Raw genomic sequence first — 24,868 nt, forward strand, 5'->3', positions numbered from 1 at the left:
TGTAAACAGACCCATTTCACTTAATAAGTAATAAAAAACTTACTAGTAAAGCCATTTGCTTTGTAACTACATAAAATGCATTCAGTATTGATTTAACGTCGTCTTTCTATTCTACAGTTTTTTGATAATCACTGTATTAATATTTGACTTGCAAAATCGATTTGGTCTAACAAAATATGGAATGGAAAATCTTCAGTAAAGCAAGTTTTCTTGATAAGAGTTCGGGATTTTCGATAATCCGCCAAAAACAGGGAATTTCGCAAAATGTTTGTAATACAGACAGTTAATTTTAATCGTATTTGTCAGTTTTAAAGATCGTTAAATTTTCCACCAGCGCGCGTTGTTTTTCTTATTTTTTTTAAACTTCAACCTCAACATATTCAGATTAATATATATTTTTCCTGAGTGATTGACCATCTCCCATTGGATACTTCTGATACCTGAAACATAGTTTTTTTATTAAAAATCTTATGTTTTATTTTTAAATAGGATGAAATCTTTTAAATGGTATAGAAACACTCTGAACTGAGATCTACTTACATACATAGATAGATAGATAACTTCAGTATTTTTAAACTTAATAAAAATGTAAACAAACCCTCTCTCACCTATCTTGGTGTAAACAAGCAAGTCTGTTCTTACTTAAAGTCAAATGCCTTAAAGAAGTCTAAACTCAAATAATCTTAAATTTTTCAAAAAAGTAAAAACGTTTGTGAACAATTTTTCTCAGCCTGTTTCTAAACAAAGTTTCGCAAAAATTTTCGGTCGCATTTTGCAAACTTTTCTCGCGAAATTTCGAGAAATTAAATGAAGCAAAAACATAGCGAAATTTCGCGAAAATGCGAAAATTTTGTGAAAATCATGAGTTTTATAGCTGCAACAATTAATTGCTCAAAAAAACTTCTGGACTTCTCTGCTCTGATGGCTCAATATTTGAAATTATCATTGTTTTAATTGAACTAAAAAGCTTAATCATGTATAACAACAACAAGAAACAAGTGTAAAAAGTAAAATCTTAAAACGTATCTTGGAAGTATGAATTGTCTGATGTCTCCTAGTTTTCCTCAGTTTACCTTATTATTGTTGTACTTAGCACGACAAAATCAACTCTTCAATAGATACTGATCAATTATGAAGGATCAACACATTATATTTGGTTGATCCTAAATTGCTCTAGCCTTTAATTTCTACTTAAATTGAGACAGATCCATTATGAAGGATCAACACATGATGACGGGTTGATCCTAAACTTCTCTAGTCTTTAGTTCTTGAACATTATACTTGTACATTTATTCAGATATATTACCTAAATATACNATAATAATAATAATAATAATAATAATAATAATAATAATAATAATAATAATAATAATAATAATAATAATAATAATAATAATAATAATAATAATAATAATAATAATAATACCTGTGTACAGTTAGGACGGGGTATGATGTATTGAGAACCTGGATTATCCCGAGTTTGTTGAACTTTTCTGAACCAGGATATTTTTTAAAATTAGAAAAAAACTTTTGATTAAGTATAATAGAATTTTTTCCCATATTTTTACTCTCAATTTCATAATCTTGGGTGTAATCAATTTCTCATTCGTTCCTGGGCCAATAAGTAACATTTTATACTGGAAAATGGTTTCCTTTTATATTTTGCCGGTTTTTATAAGAAAATTGTACATCTATATGGAACTTGAATTGAATAATTGTGTTGACAATTTTTAATTAAACTTTCTCCATTTTTTAGTTTTCGGAAAAAAATGATCTTAAAAGATTAATGTTTTTTATTTACCATTTTGTAAAGAATTTAATCAAGAAAGAGAATAATGCATTTTTATTGAAAAGGCAAAGTCGATAAACCTTTCTTACATTAAAATACATTTCAAGTTTCAAAGAGACTGCAGATGTAATTTCAAGTTTTAAAGAGACTGTAAATGTAATTTCAAGTTTAAAGAGACTGTAAATGTAATTTCAAGTTTTAAAGAGACTGTAGATGTAATTTCAAGTTTAAAGAGACTGTAGATGTAATTTCAAGTTTTAAAGAGATCCTTCATTATAGAGAGGCATTTAAACAAAACCCCTGAAACCTTTGCCTAAGCAAAAATAACGAATATTTCCTTGTTTTTCTATCTCAAAATTGATTATTTTCATTGGTGGTCCTACAAGGAACTTGTGTATTAATGCAGCAGAGACAAATAATTGTCCGAATTAAAAACTTATCCAGAGAGAAAAACGACGGTATCTTTATCAATGTTACTCGGATAAAGGTTTAACTGGTACCGTTGTGAATGCAAGTCTCTAAAAGAAGGGTTACTTAACATTTTGGAAATTAGTCCCTTTAAGTTTTTTAATATTTAAAATAGTTTGAAGTATCCTAGTTTCCTGTAGGCGAGTAGTGTTCCGATGGGTGAACCAAAAATGAAAAAATCCGCAACCTCGAAATGTAATGAAACATCGTTTGTTGATTCACTGATTCTAGGACTATGGGAACTGGTAGAGAGCCTAGAAAAAAATATGCTAAAATTTAAAATGATTGTTCAGAAATTGAGAAACCACATTGTCTACTATTTTTCTTAAAGTTGAAAGTCAAATGTAGATTTCTAATTTTTTTAAATCAAAACTCTTCGAAAAAAAAAATATCCTTTTTGTCAAATTTAATATTGAGAAAGACAAAAATAAGAGAATAATAAATTTAATCCAAAAACGGTAAAACATTAACAAACAAGGTTAATTTTTTACACTCGATTAATTACTACCCAGAACTTCGGAAACATCGAAAGAATTTATAGAATGTCGTTTTCTTACCTACTAATAATGGAATGCCGCAAATATTTAGTTTTCTTTAATTTAATAATTATTTTTAAAACTGTTTCCACATATTTTATGACTATTTATTAATTTAAAAAAAAAATAGATAACCTCATGCCGGAACAAAACTATCAAGACGACATTTTATAAATTCTTTCGATATCTCTGAAGTTCCGTGGTAAACTGTACAAAAAAAAACCTGTTATGATTGTGGTACGTAGAAGAGGGAATATCGGAGTGTGCACGCATATAATCTGGAGGCGCTTGTAATCGCGGACTATTAAAGCATTTTAATCAAATTTAAGAGAGAGGAAGAAGAAAGAAAGAAAAAAATGGAAGAAGACAGGAAGAAGAATTGAAGAAAGGAGACTTTAGGAATATAAATAGTTTTAGTTCTAATCATTTTAATCAATGAATAGTGTCTTTGTTGTGTTTATAGTATAATTATAGCGATACTGGAATCTTATTAACTTGGTCTTTATACCAAGAATAGAGACTTGGAAACGAAAGAGGAATAAGAAAATTTAAGAAGATTGGAAGAAATGAGAACAAGAGAAAAGAAATAGTAGGAAAAATAAAAGACTAGAGGAAAAATAAAAGACTAGAGGAAAAATGAAAGACTAGAGGAAAAATAAAAGACTAGGAGAAAAATAAAAGAAATAAAAATTATATGAAAGTAGGATAGAAAGATAGGTTGGTAAGAGGAAAGGAAGATAAAATTATAGAAAATTATATGATAGTATGATAGAAAGATAGGATGGCAAGGATAATGATGACAGAAAATTCAGGGCTACCCACAAAAAAGGAAATGTAATGACGACCCAAAACTCTTAGAAAATGACGATTTAATGTTTGATTTTTGGCTTTCTTTCTGGTTTAAATTTAATATTTAAATGGTTGACGAAATGATTAAGAAAAAAACTAGTTTTAGCCTGCAGGGAACCATGAATGTAAAAAATGTGGATACCCCTGTATGATGTTAGGAAGATAATAGATAGCAGGCAGGCAAGGTGGAAAATGAGACAGCGAGGTCACAGAGGCTGAAACTAATGATTAAAATTCCAATATTCCTTGGAGGACTTGACACGGACTCCCGTTCTTCATATAAACTAGTCTCGCTGCCCGGCCGACGGATGTTGCGGCAAAGCGAATCATACGCCAAGATGGCGCCCATGGAGTCTCCAATCATACAAACCGGTCCTGTGAACCCGGCTCCTTCCTCAGAACCAAGAAAATCCTGATAAACCCTGTTGGCAGAGACAATTGTCTGATTTACGAAATCCTAAAATAAATAAGAATATTTATTAAAAAAACATTCAAAAAAGCTGAAAAACATTTGTCACATGTTAAGTTTTTAATAAATAAAACCGCAAAGTAATTGACGAACTTAAAACTTATTTTGTTCGCCCAGTGTTCATCCGCACTTTTATATTTTAAATATATATAATTTTTTTTTGTGACAACTCACGTGACCCCAGAAAAGGTTTATTGACTGCAAAATTTGAAAAATTTTGACTTAAAAAAAATATTTATAAACATGCAACTAAACAATTCAACATAAAAATCTACGAAAAGTTGTGTTTTACAAAAAGAAAAACAACATTTAAAAGCCTAGTTCGTTAATATTGGGCAAAATATAAAATTTAACGTTTTTATTTAAATCACTCTGTTTAGTGTATATATTCTATTTCCCCGGTCCTCCCTCTTGGATAATATATAGCACAGTATGTGGTCTTAGATACAGAGCTGGTGGGATTTATTTTATCGTAAACATTATATTTCAAGAATAAACAAACTTTGTTGTTTTTTTTTCTGCCTTTTACGCATGAATTAGTTCAGAAGCAAGTTAATAAAAGGCAAAGCTAAGAACTATTGAATGAGATTTGTGTAGGTTGACCGTTGAATTAGTTTAACTCTATCTAACGGGAACTTTAAGAATTTAGAAGCATCACTCAAACAAGAGATAAAAAATCATTTAAAAGTTGGAGTTAAACTCTTTCTAAGGAGAAAATAAGATTAACACATTTAAATTATTTTTCCTGTTCATTCGAAAGTTTGATCAAGAAAAATTGTCAGAAAAATGGCGCAAAATAAACAAAAGGCGCGAAAAAAAAATATATAACCTGTCGTATGAAATGAAATAACAACTAAAATACAAAATGGCGCTCATTTATAAAGCATATGGCGCCTAAAAATGAGAATATACCTGGTATCTGGGTGAAGCTGTGGCAAATAGGGTAATTGCTCCAATAGGAACTCTATCATTTTCATAACCAGAACTTGCATTGAAACTGTATGGACTACAAATTACGCACCTTTTTATAAAAAAAATACTAACTTCAATTTGAATTGGTAATTGGTATTTGGGTTTGTCTGTAAAACAAAGTTTCCAATAAAAGCTTAATATTGATTGATCATTTTTGAATGTCAAAATTGCGGATTCCTAAGATGATTTAGAATCGCCAGTGCCTCGGAACAGATGTTTGGACACGGAACACATTTAATAACAATATGGCCGACCATTCCGGGGTAATGTTGTCTCATGATAGATTCAAACGCTCCTCGGAGAGTTGTAACATCTGAAATAACCTACCTCCCTATAAAACTGACCTGATTTACGTACTGCAACATCAGTGGACGCATCTAGTACACTGCCACCGTGTACAACTAAATTACATTAATACTCATAAGTAGTAATCTCTTTTATATTTGCTTAATGTTAATATATCTGAACCTCTCGAACGATTTGCCTCAAATTGGAATTTAGAAACTCGGCAGAACTACAGAATTTTTGTAGTTGAGTGATTTGCCTTTTTTAGGGAGGGTTCTTTGGGATTATGATTCTTTGGGATTATGGTTCTTTGGGATTATGATTCTTTGGGAGGATGGTTGTTGGAAATTATGGTTCTTTAGAATTATGGTTCTTGAATTTATTACTCTTAGGATTCATGGTTCTTTGGGATTATGATTCTTTGGGATTTATTGTTCTTAGAATTTATGATTCATTGGAATGTTGGTTCTTGGAAATTATGATTTTTGGGATTATGACTCATTGGGATTATGGTTCTTAGGAATTATGGTTCTTTGGGATTATGGTTTTCAGGATTATGTTTCTTTGGATTCTTGGGGATTAGGATTCTTTGGGATTATGGTTCTTAGGGATAATGTTTCTTGGGATAGATTTCTATTGGAATCTATGGTTCGTTGGGATTACGGTACTTGAGGATTATGGTTATTTGGGATTATGGTACTTGTGGATTATAATTCTTTGGGATGATTGTTCTTGTGAAGTATGGTTCTTTGGGAATATAGTTCTTAGGGATAATGGTTCTTGGAAATTATGGTTCTTTCGAATTATGGTTCTTGGGATAATGATTTTTCGGGATAGTAATTCTTTGAGATAATGCTTCTTGGGGATTATGGTACTTGGGGTTTATGGTTCTTGATTATTATAGGTCTTACGGATTATTATTGCTTTGGGATAATGGTTCTTAAGGATTATGATTCTTTAGGATTATGGTTCTTTGGGATTATAGTTATTTGGAATTATGGATCTAGAAGTTTTCGGAATTAAAACTTTAGTTTTTTTATTGATAATAAAAAAATTACCTAAAATGAGTATAGTTGTATTGCAGCTTGGTTCAACAGAGGCGTCGCGAATTCGTTCCAACAATCCAAGTTCTGGAGAATCATCATTTCAGATTTCATTTTCATTTTGTTTAAAGTTAAGATTTCATTTTCATTTTGTTAAAAGTTAGGATTTCATTTTCTTTTCTTTAAAAGTTCAGATTTCATTTTCATTTTGTTGAAAGTTAGGATTTCATTTTTTTTTTAAAGTTCAGATTTCATTTTCATTTTGTTGAAACTTCAGATTTAATTTTCATTTTGTTGAAAGTTCAGATTTATTTTGAATTCATCTTGATAATACTATTCCTATTTCATCTAATCTTGGATATATAAGGATTAACAGAGTTTGAAAAGGAATTTCAGAGAAACCAAAACATTACTTAAACAAAAATTAATCAACTTATTTAAGTTAAATTAAGTGCGTATTGAATAGGTCAGCTGTTTCAACATGGCGGTTTACAGGCTGAGAAGTCAGCTGTTTCAAAATGGCGGTTTACAGACTGAGAAGTCAGCTGTTTCAAAATGGCGGTTTACAGATTGAGAAGTCAGCTGTTTCAAAATGGCGGTTTACAGATTGAGAAGTCAGCTGATTAAAATAAAAGGCATCTGAGAAATTAGCGAATTGAAACGATGAGAAATTAACAATTTTAAAAGATTAGTTGTTTTAAAATGGCGGCATTGTGAGAAATCAGCTGATTCAATGCGGCGGACTTAGAGAAAAGTGATGATTCCCTATAGTTGGATGACGCCGACTTGGCCTGGGTTGCTCAGTGTTGTAGGACACTGCTCTTCTAAATATAATAATGTTCTTCTTCTCTTCTTATCATTTTTATTAAACAACGAAAAAATCAAACAATATCATATATATGTATAGAGCTACTTTTCGTAGCACTCTCCAATATGTGGAATAATCGTGATGGATTTAATTTTCAGCAAACAAACAAACAAAGTTCCTCATAATTTATCGGAAATTCATGAACTTATTCCGATAAGAATTTAGCATATAATTACGACTTTTCATCTTGAAACAAAACAAAAATTAAAAATTAAAATGAAGAAAACGAATTAATGTATTGACTTTTCATCTAAAAGGAAAATAAAGGCAAAAAAAAACCAAATATAATAATGTATATATAGGGCCAAATATCTAGACCAGAAAGGGGGAACTAATGATATTTTCAGTGGGGGGGGAGGGGGGGATAATTGAACTCCCCAACCCCCGGGAAATTTTTAAAGGGAATTTGGTCAATTTTATGTCAAAACCAGCAGGCGAAACTTGTACATACCTAACTTGTTAACATATCTACCAAAATATATGTATATCTAGTTAAATATATGTACGTATCTACCTGAGTTCAGAGTGTACATAAGCAGGTTGTAGTGGAATGCTTTCACAAGTTTCACCATCTATACATAATTAATTTATAATTAACACAGAACTAATTAATTTTTAATTAACATTTCTAATTAATTTATTAATTAATGTATTCAAGGAATCAAAAACAGAATTTCTGAACTAATTAATATAAGATTGACTATAGACCTCACTTCAAGTGACCTTCCATTGATAGAGTGGCATGTGTGATTTACAACGGTACCCTTACGGAGACACCTGTATTGAATGAGAAATAACCTTAAATTGTTTGTTTTCAATTCCAATTGCTCTATAAAAGTGAGTTTTGAATTTAAACTGAAGAGACAATGCTTGAAATAGCCAGAATTCAAAATATCTTCAGCATTTTTAATGTTTAAAGGACACTGTGTAAATCGGACTCTTGTAAATGGTCAGTACCTTCAAATTAAAAATCCTCATATGATGTCACTCTCGCCTCTATAACCACTAATCAGTGACGTCATATGCGCAAATAGATTTTAGTGCAACAAAGAATTTGTACACTCTCAGTACAGCTGTATTCTTACGTCACAAGTGTCAACGTATAGTTTTTCTGTTCGACAAAAAAATTAATAATAGTTATAATTTTAGAATAAAGTGCTTATCTTATAGTAAAATAAGTGCAATTTTGTGTTCTTTTTTTCTGTTTTTACACTTTTTACTTAATCTTGGAAAACATGTCAACCAAATTCAAAAAAATTTCGTATTCCTTGTTATATTTGACGTCGTGTATAGTTGGTTCATTTCTCTGTTGCCACTTATTGTACTTATTAATCTATTTACGGATTATATCTATCTTTGCTTATAAGACGACTTTTTCCGTACGTAGGAGCGGTTCAAGAGAAAGTAACCTTACTTTACAACCTTGTCCATGATACAAAGATTGTCTTAGTAGAAGTAGAATATACAGCAACACGAATATATCCGAACTAGGCATTTAGGGCGCTTCATGCCCCTTTTCTATTTACAATTTCAGTTTTTAACTGATGCTCTGAAGACTGAAAGTGACATTTTTAATCATTCTTAAATATTGACGGTTTTACAAAATAATATTTTTTAACACGTTTTTTTGTGGCCAAATTGTTCAACTTTGATGGTCCATAAACCTTCTAGCTGTTTTGACGTTTATTGGAAACAAACAGACAGACAAATAAAGTATGTATAGCCAAAACATTTTTCTTACGTTACTCCATCGCGTATAATTTTCTGGATAACGTTTTGAAGAATAAAAAAATTTAAATTTTACCTCTATTCAAAAAATTCTTGAAAAAGGTTTAAAAAAAGTGGTTCTGGACTGACAAAATGTGGAAGGTACAAGAAGTTAAAAATACATATAGTAGGAGTAGGAGGGGGCTGAAGAGTTAATGGAATGGATGATTTGATTGTTGAATAAAGAGGAGAAAAAGAAAAATGTATTAGATAGAGGATTCTTTATACAGGGGTCAACAGAATAAATAGGAATTGGAAGACGACATTAATTTTGATCTGATTTTTTACGGTTATTAGCTCATGTACAGTGTATACATAATTCAGTGTAATAGTTTGTAAAACATTCTAACTTTCTGAGCATCATTCCATGTTAACACCATTATTGGTTTTTAAAGTGATCGTTATATATTCCATATTATTTTGGAGACCACTGTATAAATGGTAGATCACCTACCTCTCATAATAGATTCAATTGGATTTGATTGGTTAGCATCCAGAGAGTATCTATAAATATCAGATTTATTCATCTGTCTGTCTGTCTGTCTGCCTGTCTGTCTGTCTATCTGGGTGTCTGTCTGTCTGTCTGGGTGTTTGTCTGTCTGTCTGTCTGTCTGTCTGTCTGNTTTATTCAATCATTCATCTGTTTATTTATTCACTCATACATTTAATCATTTATTTATCATTTTTACACATTTCTAAGTCTTTTAAATAGTTAATTTTTTCATTTATTGAATAAAAAAAGCAGCAGAAGATTTTTTTAAAATGTTTAAGAAGTTTTCTATTAAATAATTGTATATTATTTACAGGTTAAAAAAGATGTGGAGGGTTTGTAAGTTTGTAAGAAAAGCCTAGATTAATACAGCTTAGATGCTTAGATTTATAAAATACTGTCCCAAGATTAATATCAACAATATTTTTTAGAAATTGAAGAAATTTATTCATTTACTCACTGCTTTTTAATTTCATATAAAGGAATTGAGTCTCCACCAAAAACTCAGATTTTTTAATTTCAATATTTTTGCAACCCAATGTCGTAGACCTTGGATATTTCACACTATGAACTCTTTTATATCAAATAATCTTATAGTGTAAAATATTAAAGGTTTCCCCATCAGGCTGCAAAGATAAAGAGAATAGAAAATATTAGTTTGTGGCGAAGACTCAATTCCTTTGTTAAATCTTCCTAATCTTTGATTTTAACTTTAAATTTTTTAAAAACTTTCAGATTCAGATTCAGAGTTTTAATTCTAAAAGATAAAAATAGGGTTTAGTTCAAACCTACGGGTTTTATAACTCTAATTTCTATTTATACATTTATTTTACCTTTTTTTTATAAAAAGTATTTCTCTATTTTCTTTTTTTAAACTGTTTAATTTTTCACCGATTTTTTAACAACTATTATATTTGATTTATTTTCTGTTATTAATGTTGTAATTAAAAAGGTCGAAAACTTCAGTGTGGAGTTTTGTTAATCTTAAAAGTTTGACCACGATATCAAATGTGGGCACTTTAAATGCGTGATCCCTCAATAAAGTTATCCCTGCATCATTGTTAAATCTGGTTCGTTTGAAGAACTGGGCTGACATCTAATCAGCTAGACCGAGCTGTACAGTACGCATACAGATTTGTTAAACAAAACACCTGTACCTCACTGTATCCAAACATAATGTCGTCTTCCTACTCTTCTCCTTTGTATCGGGCCAGGTATAAAACAAAGAGGGATCAGTAACGTTTCGTATAGTACATTTTCGTATAGTAACATTTTGTCTAGGACATTTTCGTATAGTAACATTTGGTATATGTAACATTTTGTATAGGTAACATTTCGTATACGTAACATTTTGTATAGATAACATTTGGTAGAGGTAACATTTCGTATAGGTAACATCCATAGTAATTTGTCGTATAAATGTAAAAATTAAAGAACGTCGAGATATTTTTGTAAGAAAACCATGAATATTTCACTAAGAAAACTGCGAACCATTTAAAGAAAATCCGCAAAATTACAAAAAACCTCAACCATGTCTCTGATAAGACTTACTAAGTCTACTCGTGGAAAGGATGCAATAATCGATAACAGCTATCATTAATATACCTTTAATAGTACTGGAGTAATAGATGCCTTTATCAAGACAGAGTCAGAGTCTAGAAGAATCCTGTTGTCGAATGCATGGACAGGATCTGCATCAAAATACAGGAAGGAAGGAGAGAACTATGGCCAATCATCAACGTCTTAAGTTACATGCTGAACAGTTTGGCGTTCTGCCTGACAAAGAATATCTGCAGCAGGTGGCTTATGAACTTCAAAAATCGGATAATTTATTAAACTGTAAAAAAAATGAAGATGTAACATTAAATATAAATACCAAAATAGCTGATATTCGGTGTTTCATTTTTCATCTTTATTTTTACATTTATACGAAAAATTACCCTAAGTGTTACCTATACGAAATGTTACCTATACCAAATGTTATCTATACCAAATGTTATCTTGACGAAATTTAACCTATACGAAATTTTACCTATACAAAGTGTACTATACGAAATGTTACCTAGACAAAATGTTACTATACGAAAATGTACTATACAAAATGTTACTGATCCACAAAGAGTGTACACCAGCCTAACTCTGTTACACACAGTGTTAACTATATTGACCATTTTGAACACTAAACGTTTGACTTGTGAAATACTTAAAAGATACAATCCGTGAATAATTCTGCAATCTGTAGAGATTTCCACTAAAACAACCAGGGGTTTTATTTCAGAAGTAACAACTAAATATTTTAAATTGAACCGATCATCTTCCTCTGAGATAACAAACCACTCCTTGATCACCCCAGACACACCCTACTAGCAAGTTACTAATTCCTATTAAGAACATAAGACAATGTTTTCCTTATTATTAAAAAAAACTGTATTTTGTAGGTTTGAAATATATACATATTTCCAACTAGGTGTTTGTGTTTACAAGGAGTTCATAGAACAACATCAAGCCGACCGTGATTTGTGTCAACAAGATTATACTAGGCAAACAGGACAGTACACTAAATGAACCAGCCCCCTCTAGGGAAATTCTTGTGGCATGGTATGATCGATCATCAGAGGATATTTAAAGAGACTGTAAAGGAAAGATTAAAGGGGGTATAGGCGGAAATTTAAGAATTTTAGGAGTTAATCGACCCCCATACGAGTTTTATCTGATGTTTATGTCTAATAAATTGATATTAAACTGCGTCAAATTTAGACGATAATTTTAATTTTAATAAATTGATATTAAACTGCGTCAAATTTAGACGATATTTTTAAATATAAAATTTTGTATAAAAATCGTTGGTTTAAATAGATCATATTCAGCAAATACGCAACTAATCTGAAAACAACGAGATCCCAGAGGAGCCTAAAACACTTAGGTTTGCTCTTATTACTATTTGAGTTCAATAATTTTTCATTTTTATTAGATATAATTGATAATATTATTTACCCCAGACACACCCTACTAGCAAGTTAATAATTCCTATTAATAACATAAGACAATGTTTTCCTTATTATTAATAAAACTGTATTTTGTAGGTTTGAAATATATACATATTTTCAACTAAGTGTTTGTGGTTACAAGGAGTTCATAGAACAACATCAACAAGATTATACTAGGCAAACAGGACAGTACACTAAATGAACCAGCCCCCTCTAGGGAAATTCTTGTGATATGGTATGATTCATCATAATTAAAGGGGCTGTAAAGGAAAGATTAAAGGGGGTATAGGCTGAAACCTAAGCATTTTAGGAGTTAATCGACCCCCATAAGAGTTTTATCTGATGTTCTTGTCTCGATAAATTGATATTAAACTGCGTCAAATTTAGACGATATTTTTATACATAAAATTTTGTATAAAAATCGTTGGTTTAAACAGATCATATTCAACAAATACGCAACTAATCTGAAAACAACGATATCCCAGAGGAGCCTAAAACACTTAGGTTTGCTCTTATTACTATTTGAGTTCAATAATTTTTCATTTTTATTAGATATAATTGATAATATTATTTATACGTCCGTATCACGTGACCAGACCTCTCACCAATGACAGTGAAGTATCATTGTCACGTGTCGCCGTCTGTATGATCTGTTTAAACCTACGATTTTTATAAAAAAAATTTATAAATATAAATTTTCGTATAAATTTGACACAGTTTTATATCAATTTCTCGAGATAGGAACATCAGATAGAACTCTTATGGGTCTCGATCAACTCCTAAAATACTTAGGTTTCGGCCTATACCCCCTTTCATTTTTCCTTTACAGTCACTTTAAGATGGATTAAATTATCTGTAAGCCTGCTTAAGATGGAGATCAATGTTTGATTCCGAGATCTGACTTAAGTTCAATTATGTAACTAGTAGAAAAACAACTGCAGTAACTTTTATTTATGTTAATGTTAAGAAACTTTTTTACCGAACAAACAATAACATTGTGTACCTATACTTTTGTAAATCATGTTGTTTATGTTATTATGATTATAATTCATTTTATTGATATTATTGTATATATTAGTCCCAAAAGCCTCCCCCCTGTATACTAACCTGGGATCTTCGTCTGAAAAAACATTAGGACTCTCCAGCTCATTTTCTAGATAAGAATATATTTGTGAATAAACAAATAGGGTCCAGCCATTAATGCATATTCTTTTGAAGGGCCATACATACAAGTTAAATAAGAGAATAATATATTCACATTTTATCAAAGAGCCATCCAGGCCTATCATAAACACGAAAGTTTGTTTTAGCTTTTCTAAGCGATATTTATAAATTTCTTTTGTAAGACATCCAAGCATTTTTTTCTAAAGGGTTCTCAATATATATTCCTGATAAATATTTAAAAAAGATGATAGACAATCATATTCTTAATGCTGGCCATAAATAAAATACTGTAAATTAATAATTAATAATATCTAAAAGGGCAATCAATAAATATCCGGTATAAAAGGGCCATAATTAAAAATCACTTTAAAGAGCAATCAAGAAATATATTTTTTAAAAAGCATTCAATAAATATGCTGTAAAAGGGCCATAATTGAAAATCACTTTAAAGAGCAATCAAGAAATATATTTTTAAAAAAGCAATCAATACATATGCTGTAAAAGGACCATAATTGAAAATTACTTTAAAGAGCAATCAAGAAATATATTTAAAAAAGAGCAATCAATAAATATGCTGTAAAAGGGCCATAATTGAAAATTACTTTAAAGAGCAATCAAGAAATATATTGTATATCAATCATTGTATATTCAGTAAAAGGGTCTAAAAGTCATTGAATTTTTAAAAAAATATCTCCATCTTTAATTTACAGAAAAATAATTGAAGGACACCGGTGTCAATCACACAAGCCACTCTTCAATTAAAAGGTCAGTTTAAATACCGCTTACAGTCCCTTTAATCTATATTACCTGTAGGTATAGTGGGTTTTTCAATACTGGTAAAGCTGGCGCTCACAGAACCCTGTTGGGTAAATTGAACATGAAATATGAATTAAAGGATCTCTAATGAAAACGGGGAGTATGTCTCTGATGAAAATCGGGAGTGGGTCTCCGATGGTACTCTAACAATAATGATTAACTTCTAGACTTCTAGACATTTAAACTAACTTATAATTTAAAAGACGAAAATGTCGGATAAATTATTCTGGACTTTTGATGCTCGACATCAGCATAGCGTAGCCAAAAGTTTGCAGAAATGTTTTCCTTTGTTGTCTTGATGTGAAAAGATAAAAGCCTGCTCGCTTCACTAACAACTCCAGAAGATTTGAAGTACCGCTCTGATCTCTGGGCAAAAATTTATTTACTAATTACTGTGCAGAACAGAAAGAACCAGCAATCCTGGATCAAGAAGACGACTTTTAAACTCAAGAAATGTCTTAAACAGCCATACGAGACACAGCAATTGTGCCCATTTAAATAAATAGTGATTTACTAAGTCAGTAAAACTATTAACTTTATAACAACATCAAATACATTTAAGTATTGCTGTAATGTCGTCTTCATATTCCTCAGGTTTCTAGTTCTCATTGTATATCTACAGAAGAGCAGGCAAAAATGTGGTTACGCCTAATACATTGCCTTTCTAGTGAGAATAATTCAACAATATGATATTGTATATTATATATCCTGAGTTTGACTAACATTAATGCTGCTAGGATAATATAGGATTAACCAAGGGGTATCAATCTGCTTAATTGCATGGTAAGCAATTATATAAATGTTTATATGTATAGTAAGCAATTATATAGTTGCATAGTAAGCAATTATATAATTGAATATATATTAAGCAATAACCTGATATACGGTAACAATAATATCACAATTACTGTATATCAATAACATGATATACAGTAACAATAATATCACAATTACTGTATAGCAATAACATGATATACAGTAACACTAATATCACAATTACTGTATATCAATAACATTATATACAGTAACAATAATATCACAATTACTGTTTATCAATAACATGATATACGGTAACAATAATATCACAATTACTGTATATAAACAACCTGATATACAGTAACATTAATATCACAATTACTGTATATCAATAACATGATATACGGTAACATTAATATCACAATTACTGTATATCAATAACATGATATACGGTAACAATAATATCACAATTACTGTATAGCAATAACATGATATACAGTAACAATAATTTCACAATTACTGTATATCAATAACATGATATACAGTAACAATAATATCACAATTACTGTATATCAATAACATGATATACAGTAACAATAACATCACAAACTAATATAAACGGCACCCTTTCGGTGCTTGCTGTGTGATTTGCCAAAAAATAGTAGATTTTAGATGAGATTGACGTGCTTACAATCTTGTTTTAACAGAAGTAACGTGCTCACATTCTTGTTTTAGCAGAGGTCATGTGGTCACAATCCTGCTTTAACAGAAGTAACGTGCTCAGAATCTTGTGTATAACATAAGTATCGTGCTCACAATCTTGTTTATAACAGAAGAAACTTGCTCACAATCTTGGTTATAACAGAAGTAACATGGTCACAATCTTCTTTATAACAGAAGTATCGTGCTCCTAATCTTGTTTATAACAGAAGTAACGTGCTCGCAATCTTGGTTATAACAGAAGTAACGTCATCATAATCTTCTTTATTACAGAAGTATCGTGCTCACAATCTTGTTTATAAAAGAAGTAACGTGCTCAAAATTTTGTCTATGCCAGAAGTAACGTGCTCACAATCTTGTTTATAACAGAAGTAACGTGCTCACAACCTTGTTTTAACAGAAGTAACGTGCTCACAAGCTTGTTTTAACAGAAGTAACGTGCTCACAATCTTGTTTTAACAGAAGTAACGTGCTCACAATCTTATTTTAACAGAAGTAATGTTCTCACAATCTTGTTTTAATAGAGGTCACATGGTCACAATCCTGTTTTAACAGAAGTAACGTGCTCAAAATCCTGTTTTAACAGAAGTAACGTGCTCACAATCTTGTTGTATCAGAAGTAACGTGCTCCGTATCTTGCTTAACAAACGTTTCGTGGTCACTATCTTCCTTAACAAAGATTACGTGCTTACAATCTTGATTTACCAGAAGTACTATTCTTAAAATCTTGTTTAAAAGAAGTAAAGTGCTCACAATCTTGCTTGAAACGAAGTAACGTGCTGACAATCTTGTTTTAAAAGAGGTAACGTGCTCACAATCTTGTTTTAACAGAATTAACGTGCATACATCTTCCTTAACTCGTAACATGCTGTTTGCGAGAACAAAGATAAATAATAATATTTACAAATAAATAATAATATTTATAGATAAGTATGATGATTTAGGTAAAAAATATTGGGATAGGGAAAATGTTTTTCAAAGTATGTATTCCTAGCCCTGTAGAGTGTGAGCATAACATATTTTTGTATACAAACAAAGAATCCCTGATTGCTGAAGATGGATGTGAGAATATTATGTAGAATACTAAATGCAAAAAGAAATAAGCTTTTTTTCTGACTAAAGCAGTGAAGGGGGGGAGGACACCTTCATTTCTAGAATATAGAGGAACGGCCCCCTCAACAGAAATAAAGAGAGCAGCTTATATCTCCCATATACTACTGTAAGCCTAATTTCAAGCTAAGAACATTCCCGTGGGTCTCCCGAGTTCCCCAATCAAAATTTGAGGCAAATCGGTCCAGGGGTTCCTGAGTTATGATCGGAAAAATAAACAGACAGACAGACAAACAGAGATTACAGCTATATATATATATAGATAACATATGTCTGTGATCCTCAATAATTTAAATAGTTTTTCAAAATGTTTAATTTTCCTTGTGATTTCCGCCAGCTGGGTCTGGTATGGCTTCCACAACATCATCTTAAAATTTTTTTAAATTTTTAATGGAACAAAACATGCTAAAGTATCTTTTCCATTGTTTAAATTGTTCTTTAAATAAATAATTGTTTACAATGAATCCAAATTGATTGATTGATTGATTTATCAATTGATTACCTTCGTCTTCGCTTAGTTCCTCCCCGTGCATTGTTCTGGCCAACATCTCAGCGGTTTCGCGCTCTAAACAAGAAAAGTTCAAAATGGCGCTGTATTTCCCTTTTCTCGTGTCATTTGCTTTTTGACAGAGGGTGTGTCAGCATTACAAATCAAATATGATATATAAGAATTTAAACTGAATGAGAAAATAAATATAATCAAAGGAATTCAAACATATTTCCCCCCATCTCTCATTGAACAAAAACAAACGTATTTCTCCCTGCTCCGCTGAATGTAGGAATGTATATTCCCCTGCATTTCTTCACCTTGTACAACTGGGGAAAAGATATAGGCATTGTTTTTTGTGGACAATTTTTTTCAAAAGAAAATATTTTTTTGGTGAACGAAAAATCAAGGAATAAATTGGATAGTTTCAAGAATTAATAAAACTATCGTTATATTTACGGAACGAACGTTTTCATTGACCGAATTATTTAAGCAATTTAAATGATTGATAATTCTGAAAACAAATAAATTTAATTTTTTGAACGGCTGAAAAAAAATTAAAATGGGTCATGAATGATCGAGATGAACAAAAGAATTAAAAATACCCCGGAACTTGTCCATCTCTACTGGGGAATGTACAATGTTACATATACAATATACAATATATTCTTGTGGCTAATTAGATGAGGGATCAGGACTAATTACCAAGATATACATGATTCATGGCACAAAAAACAAGATTTAGTTAGGACACTTATCAAGATTTAGTTAGGACACTTATCAAGATTTAGTTAGGACACTTATCAAGATTTAGTTAGGACACTTATCAAGCACGCATAAATGCTGGGACTGTCAACATAATTTGGTGTAACCCTTCGTTTGCACAATCATTACCCCCTAAACCTTTGCTGTACAAATGCTGAAATATTCTTGTTTAAAGGGTCGCTTAACATTACATTAACTATTCACCGTAACATTTGCAAGGTTCGACCATTAAATATTAGTTCTCATGGTTTTAACATTGATTACACGTCTTTCATTGGGTTTAACATTCACAATAAAGATTTGATTTGCTAAACCATTGAACACAAAGCTTACATTGGCATTTCCATTTAAAAACATTTCCATTGGCTAAGCCATTGAGATCAAAGCTCTCGTTGGTTCAAACATTGAAAGAACAGTTTCGATTTTTGGTTTTAATATTATTTCATCTTACCAATATTTCTGATGTCATCCATTGTTAGTCCAAACCATTCATCCTGCCATACCCAGGCCTGTAATATAATTTCATATAGCCAGATAAATAAAAGGACAGGATGAATATATGAATTAATAAATGTATTAATAAATGAATAAATGCACGAATAAATGAATTAATTATCGAAAAAAATTAATGAACTAGTGAAAAAATAACACTATAAAACGCTAAATAATTGTAAAATGAGTCTATGTACATTGTACAGCACCAATAAATGAATAAATAAATGAATAAATGAATAAATGAATAAATGAAAAAATGAATAAATGAATAAATTAATGAATGAATAAATGAATGAAAAAGGATATATAAATGAATGAAAAAGAATGAATAAATGAATGAAAAGGGTTAATAAATACCTGTCTGTGTGCTCTGAGCATTGTATTTCTAAGCGCCATGTCATGAATAAATCTTTCCAGTTTACTTTGCATACCCCAGTATCTTAAAAAGACATAACCATTTTAAACCATTTATAAGCAGATATAAGCAGATATAAGCAGATATAAGCACTAAGAAGATATAACCAGTTTAACCAGATATAAGTAGATATAACCAGATATAAGCAGATATAAACAGATATAACCAGATATAACCAGATATAACCAGATATAACCAGATCAGATATAAGCAGATATAAGCAGATATAAGCACTAAGAAGATATAACCAGATATAACCAGATATAAGTAGATATAAGCAGATATAAGCAGATATAAACAGATATAACCAGATATAACCAGATATGACCAGATATAAGAAGATATAAGCAGATATAACCAGATATAAGCAGATATAGCCAGATATAACCAGATATAAGCAGAGATGGGCATTGTTTTTTTTGACGAACACAATTTTGAGAACGAACGAAATTTTCGGAAAAAAGGGAACGATGGATGAACAAAATGAACGCATCGTTCAGAAAAATAAAAATAAACCATTTTTTTACCAAACTTTTGTAAAATGATAGTTTTCTTACTTAAAGAACATTTTTTTAGAACAAACTTTTGGCAAAACGATCGTTTTTTAACTGACCAAACGATTTTTTGAACAAACGGTTTTACTGGACTAACAATTTTTAAGTGAGGAAACGAACGAAATTGATGGAAAATGAACAATAAATTTGAGAACGAAGAAATCAAATTTTTTTGAACAATTGTAAATGAAAACGAACGAAATGGGTCGTTCATGAAAAAAGTCGAATGTGCCAAGCTCTAGATATAAGCAGCTAGAAGCAGCAAGCTGCTAGATATAAACAGCTTGAAGCAGCTAGCTGCTAGATATAAGCAGAATGGCATTTATGGCATCCAATAGATTCAGACACCTTTGATATGTTGCATCAATTAGCAACATCTTTACCTTTTATTTTGACTAAATCAATCCCTTTTACTTTTTTTGAAGCCCTAGACTATTAGAAGTATAAGGCACTTGTTTTAGCGTTAGCTTTCTCAGAGAGTGGATCCGTAAATAGATGGATAAATTAATAGATGGATATACGGTATTGGCAAAAAAGATGATTAGATAGAAAGATAGATGGTTAGATAGAAAGATATATAAATAGATAGAAAGATGGATAGATAAAAAAGATAGATTGATAGAGTACCTGAATTCCACTTTACAGAGCTTGTACGCGCACATAATGGCTTTCCCATTAGGCGTAGGCATCTCTTTTCCCTAGATTTGGAAAAGGATCAAAAAGCGGTGAAAAGATAAAAAAGATTCTAAAAAAAACATAAAAAGAAGTTTGAAATCATGCGTGCTAGGTTCAATGTGTCACAATCACTACTCAAATTTTAGGTTTTTGAAATTTATCAAATTGTACAAAAAATCTGTTATTTCAACATTTTTACTTGACCAAATATTAGTTAATATCCATTAATAACTGAATCTAACGTGTACATCCAAGAAAAATAAATGCAAAAGAAAAAATTGGCTTAGTTTGTAGGTTATATAGTTTTATGCACATAGAGAAATATTTGCATAAAGCACATTTCAGCTTCTCCCATGGTAAGCTTTAGTGCTAGCACTTTCAAAATGTTTGTAAATGATCTTGAAGTCATGATTATTAAGTTCAACATTTTGACCAGCATATATCTTTATGGGTTTTAAATGAGAAGCAAAGAAAAAAATTATTTTTCCTATTTTTAGCCCGAAGAAGCCATCATTTTCACAATTATGGGATGATTTTGTAAAAAAGAGGAGGAATTCAGTAGACACATTTATAAATATATAAATTACCAAATCTGTTTTTCATGGTTGTGAGAGAATTCATATATGTTTTAGAAAGCTCTCTCTAAATCAGACCATGGGGAGACTGAAATGTATCCAAGCGTTATGTCGTCTTCCTACCCTTCACCTTTGTATAGGGTCAGATATAAATCAGAGAATGTATTCCGGCAAAGCTCTGTCTCAGCCAGATATAAACATACCGTTCATGTTGAATAGTAAAGTGTTTAACTTGTAAATACTTAAAAGATACAATCCGTTAATAATTCTGCAATCTTTAGCAATTTTCACTAAAACAACCGGGATTTTTATTTCAGAAGTAACAACTAAATCTTATTTTCCTTAGAGTTTCCAAAATCCGGTTTGATATTCTATTTGGCGGATTATCCTGGAAGAAATTGGCGCATTCCGGGTTTTTATGAAAGCAAGACTTAATATCGAGCCTTAAAACCAACCAAGGTCGGTTTTATTTTCGAGCCTAAGATCTTGTAGCTGTCAATCACGTGACACAAGCTGTCGTCAGAGTTGAGTCTAAGATTGGGTCTTGAAGCTGGGTTTAAGAAATTACGACTCGAGCAGAAGCTTTTAAATCAATCAAGGGCTCTGATCACCTAGACTATAGTAAGATACTAGTCCCAATTAATAACATGAGAAAATATTTTATAATTAGTATTTATCATTGCTAAAACTGATTTTTATAGGTTTGAAATAAATTCTTATTTCCAACTAAGTGATTCTGGTTAAACATCAAACTTTAACAAGATGTAAGATTTAGTTCTCAATGGGAATTAACTAATAATTGGTCAAGTAACGATAAGCAATGATAATAATAATAATAATAATAATAATAATAATAATAATAATAATAATAAAAATAATAATAATCATTACCTGGTCTTTTACAACATCAATGTGATCAACTACTCGATTTCTGAGTTCGCTGCTCTATAAATAGAATAAATTAGAACAAAATATACAAGATTTTTTTCGCCATTCTTATTTTATCCACAGATTTTGGCACAGAGGGCGACCCGGACACTCATTTTTTCCTATTGTCTGCGATGAATATTCCGCTATAAGGATTTTTCTAGCCACATGATCCAGTCATAACGCCTCAGGACAGTGATATTGTCCTGATTCCGGCCGAATTATGTTTAAATAGTTATTATTTGGATTCTACTTTGTTAACCCATTATAGCCCATTGATATTATGAACATTATTATCATAATCATAAAACTATAACGGTCGATCTAATTTACTTAAAGACTTTAGATAAAACTGTCAGAATCATCCATCCGGAAGTAAACACTATGCTGTGTGGCTCAAAGTTGAGACAAACGTACGAAAATTGTAGATTATAAAGTCAGATCTTGTCTGAGTAAAGAGTACAGAATAAAAAAATATACCAATGGATAAAATATATAAATATATGTTTGGGTGATGGCAAGGTTGTAATGCAAGGAAAGTTAATTGCTGTCGCGTATACTCTGCGTACATATTGAAACCAGTTCTCTCTGGGCGGAATTTGTAAACAAGAATAGGTGCATCAGTGTTCGTTTAGTATTTGAGGAGGTTAAAAGCATTAATTTTTGATAATTTTGATAATTCACANAGATACAGATACAGATACAGATACAGATACAGATACAGATACAGATACAGATACAGATACAGATACAGATACAGATACAGATACAGATACAGATACAGATACAGATACAGATACAGATACAGATACAGATACAGATACAGATACAGATACAGATACAGATACAGATACAGATACAGATACAGATACAGATACAGATACAGATACAGATACAGATACAGATACAGATACAGATACAGATACAGATACAGATACAGATACAGATACAGATACAGATACAGATACAGATACAGATACAGATACAGATACAGATACAGATACAGATACAGATACAGATACAGATACAGATACAGATACAGATACAGATACAGATACAGATACAGATACAGATACAGATACAGATACAGATACAGATACAGATACAGATACAGATACAGATACAGATACAGATACAGATACAGATACAGATACAGATACAGATACAGATACAGATACAGATACAGATACAGATACAGATACAGATACAGATACAGATACAGATACAGATACAGATACAGATACAGATACAGATACAGATACAGATACAGATACAGATACAGATACAGATACAGATACAGATACAGATACAGATACAGATACAGATACAGATACAGATACAGATACAGATACAGATACAGATACAGATACAGATACAGATACAGATATAGATAAAGATACAGATAAAGATACAGAAACGGACACAGACATAAATGAAGATACAGATATAAATACAGATACACATAATACATATACATATACGGACATAGATATGAATATGAATACAGATATACAGATATAAATGCAAATAAATATACAGATACGGACACAGATACAGATGGAAATACAGATACAAATACAAATACAGATACATATACCGATATAGATATGAATACAGATACAAATACATCCTAAACTAAGCTAAGTACCCTGACCGAATGAGTAGTGGGTTTTAGTTTAGATTGGATACAATGATGAACGAGACACCTAGTGAGTAAATTCTGAACTAACCGAAAGGTTGAAAACGTTCTCCAGGCTGCCCCCGTCTGGAGTGTAGTAGGTCTCGATTTCAAGATTAAACTTCTCCACAAAAGGACAGGAAAACTAGAAATAATTAATATAGCACTTTTTTGAGCTTTATGCATATTTACGCATATTTACGCATTCTTATGCATATTTACGCACATTTACGCATTCTTATGCATATTTACGCATATTTACTCATTCTTATGCATTTTTTCGTAATCTTCATAATTTCAGAAAAACAAAGAGGTCTAATCCAACAAACAGGCAAACTAGGCAACCTTGTAAAAGGTTGCCTAGTTTGCAACATAAAAACAGTCAAACATTTACAAGATAAAAGAACTTGTTTTATTCTAGAATTTGAATCCTGGATAGTAGGACCTCCCTAAAATTCTGATTTGATTTGATCGGGAAAAGGAACTGAGTTTTTATTTCTTCAAACTCTGATTTTGCAATCCATATATCTTTGCAACCCAATGTTGTAGACGGTTGATATTTCAAATTATGAATTCATGTTAAAGATAAAAAAACTGAGTCTAAAATATCTAAGGTTTAGGTTTAGGTTTGCAACGATATAGGGATAAGAAAATTTGAGTTTGTAACAAAAACTCAGTTTCTTTGTTGACCATGGTGGGTTCAATTGATAGATAGATAAAAAGATGATATAATGGGATCAGAGACCAAAATTTATTAATAGGCATACTACTTATTTGCCGGTTCAATTGGTTCAGCTAAGTCTACGTGGTTCAACTGCTGGGGGGACATTTTCTTATTTTAAGCTAAAGAAGGTTTATCGCTAAAAATCACCTAAATTGGATAAAAACTATTTGATTTATCACAAAATATTCTTTTTTATTATTTTGCTACAAAGTAATGGAAAGCAGTTATAAACCTTTTACCCTATAGTTTCTATCAAGATTGATAGGAAACCATTGAAACATCTTTCTATCATGGAGAAATATATTTTTTAGATCTTTTTTATTATATTTTCATCATTATTACGTTAATTGTTAGCATTACTATCAGTATTATCATATATGTATGTATAATATATATTAAGCATATTAATCTCTGTTTGTCTGTTTGCTTGAATGTCCGATTATACCTCATTATTACTATTATTATTATTATTATTGTTTTTATT

The 24,868-nt window shown here is 30.8% G+C and overlaps 2 protein-coding genes across 2 annotated transcripts in view; both read right to left on the bottom strand.

The window, feature by feature from the left end:
* Positions 1–7,850, bottom strand: part of LOC111717956 (protein retinal degeneration B) — an 11,687-nt gene extending 3,837 nt beyond the window's left edge. Inside the window, exons 1-12 of the mRNA XM_023493423.1 lie at positions 7,794–7,850; positions 7,177–7,235; positions 6,427–6,498; positions 5,428–5,484; positions 5,261–5,396; positions 5,024–5,117; positions 3,888–4,099; positions 3,017–3,094; positions 2,392–2,511; positions 1,427–1,493; positions 609–667; positions 415–440 (exon numbers count right to left, since the gene is read on the bottom strand). Coding sequence (XP_023349191.1) covers positions 415–440; positions 609–667; positions 1,427–1,493; positions 2,392–2,511; positions 3,017–3,094; positions 3,888–4,099; positions 5,024–5,117; positions 5,261–5,361 — 757 coding nt within the window. The 5' untranslated portion in view covers positions 5,362–5,396; positions 5,428–5,484; positions 6,427–6,498; positions 7,177–7,235; positions 7,794–7,850. The remainder of the gene's footprint in view (positions 1–414; positions 441–608; positions 668–1,426; positions 1,494–2,391; positions 2,512–3,016; positions 3,095–3,887; positions 4,100–5,023; positions 5,118–5,260; positions 5,397–5,427; positions 5,485–6,426; positions 6,499–7,176; positions 7,236–7,793) is intronic.
* A 3,889-nt stretch (positions 7,851–11,739) lies between these two features.
* On the bottom strand, positions 11,740–20,529 carry LOC111717957 (protein retinal degeneration B). The gene is made up of 9 exons (XM_023493424.1): positions 20,433–20,529; positions 19,194–19,275; positions 18,793–18,850; positions 17,592–17,654; positions 17,410–17,456; positions 14,495–14,546; positions 13,631–13,676; positions 13,129–13,183; positions 11,740–11,787 (listed from the first exon to the last, which is right to left on the bottom strand). Exons 1-9 carry the CDS (start codon positions 20,492–20,494, stop codon positions 11,740–11,742), a joined length of 513 nt encoding a protein of 170 aa, XP_023349192.1. The 5' UTR covers positions 20,495–20,529.
* Positions 20,530–24,868: the final 4,339 nt, after the last annotated feature.

Source organism: Eurytemora carolleeae, unplaced genomic scaffold (assembly GCF_000591075.1).
Source record: "Eurytemora carolleeae unplaced genomic scaffold, Eaff_2.0 scaffold2053, whole genome shotgun sequence".
Taxonomy (NCBI): Eukaryota; Metazoa; Arthropoda; class Copepoda; order Calanoida; family Temoridae; genus Eurytemora; species Eurytemora carolleeae.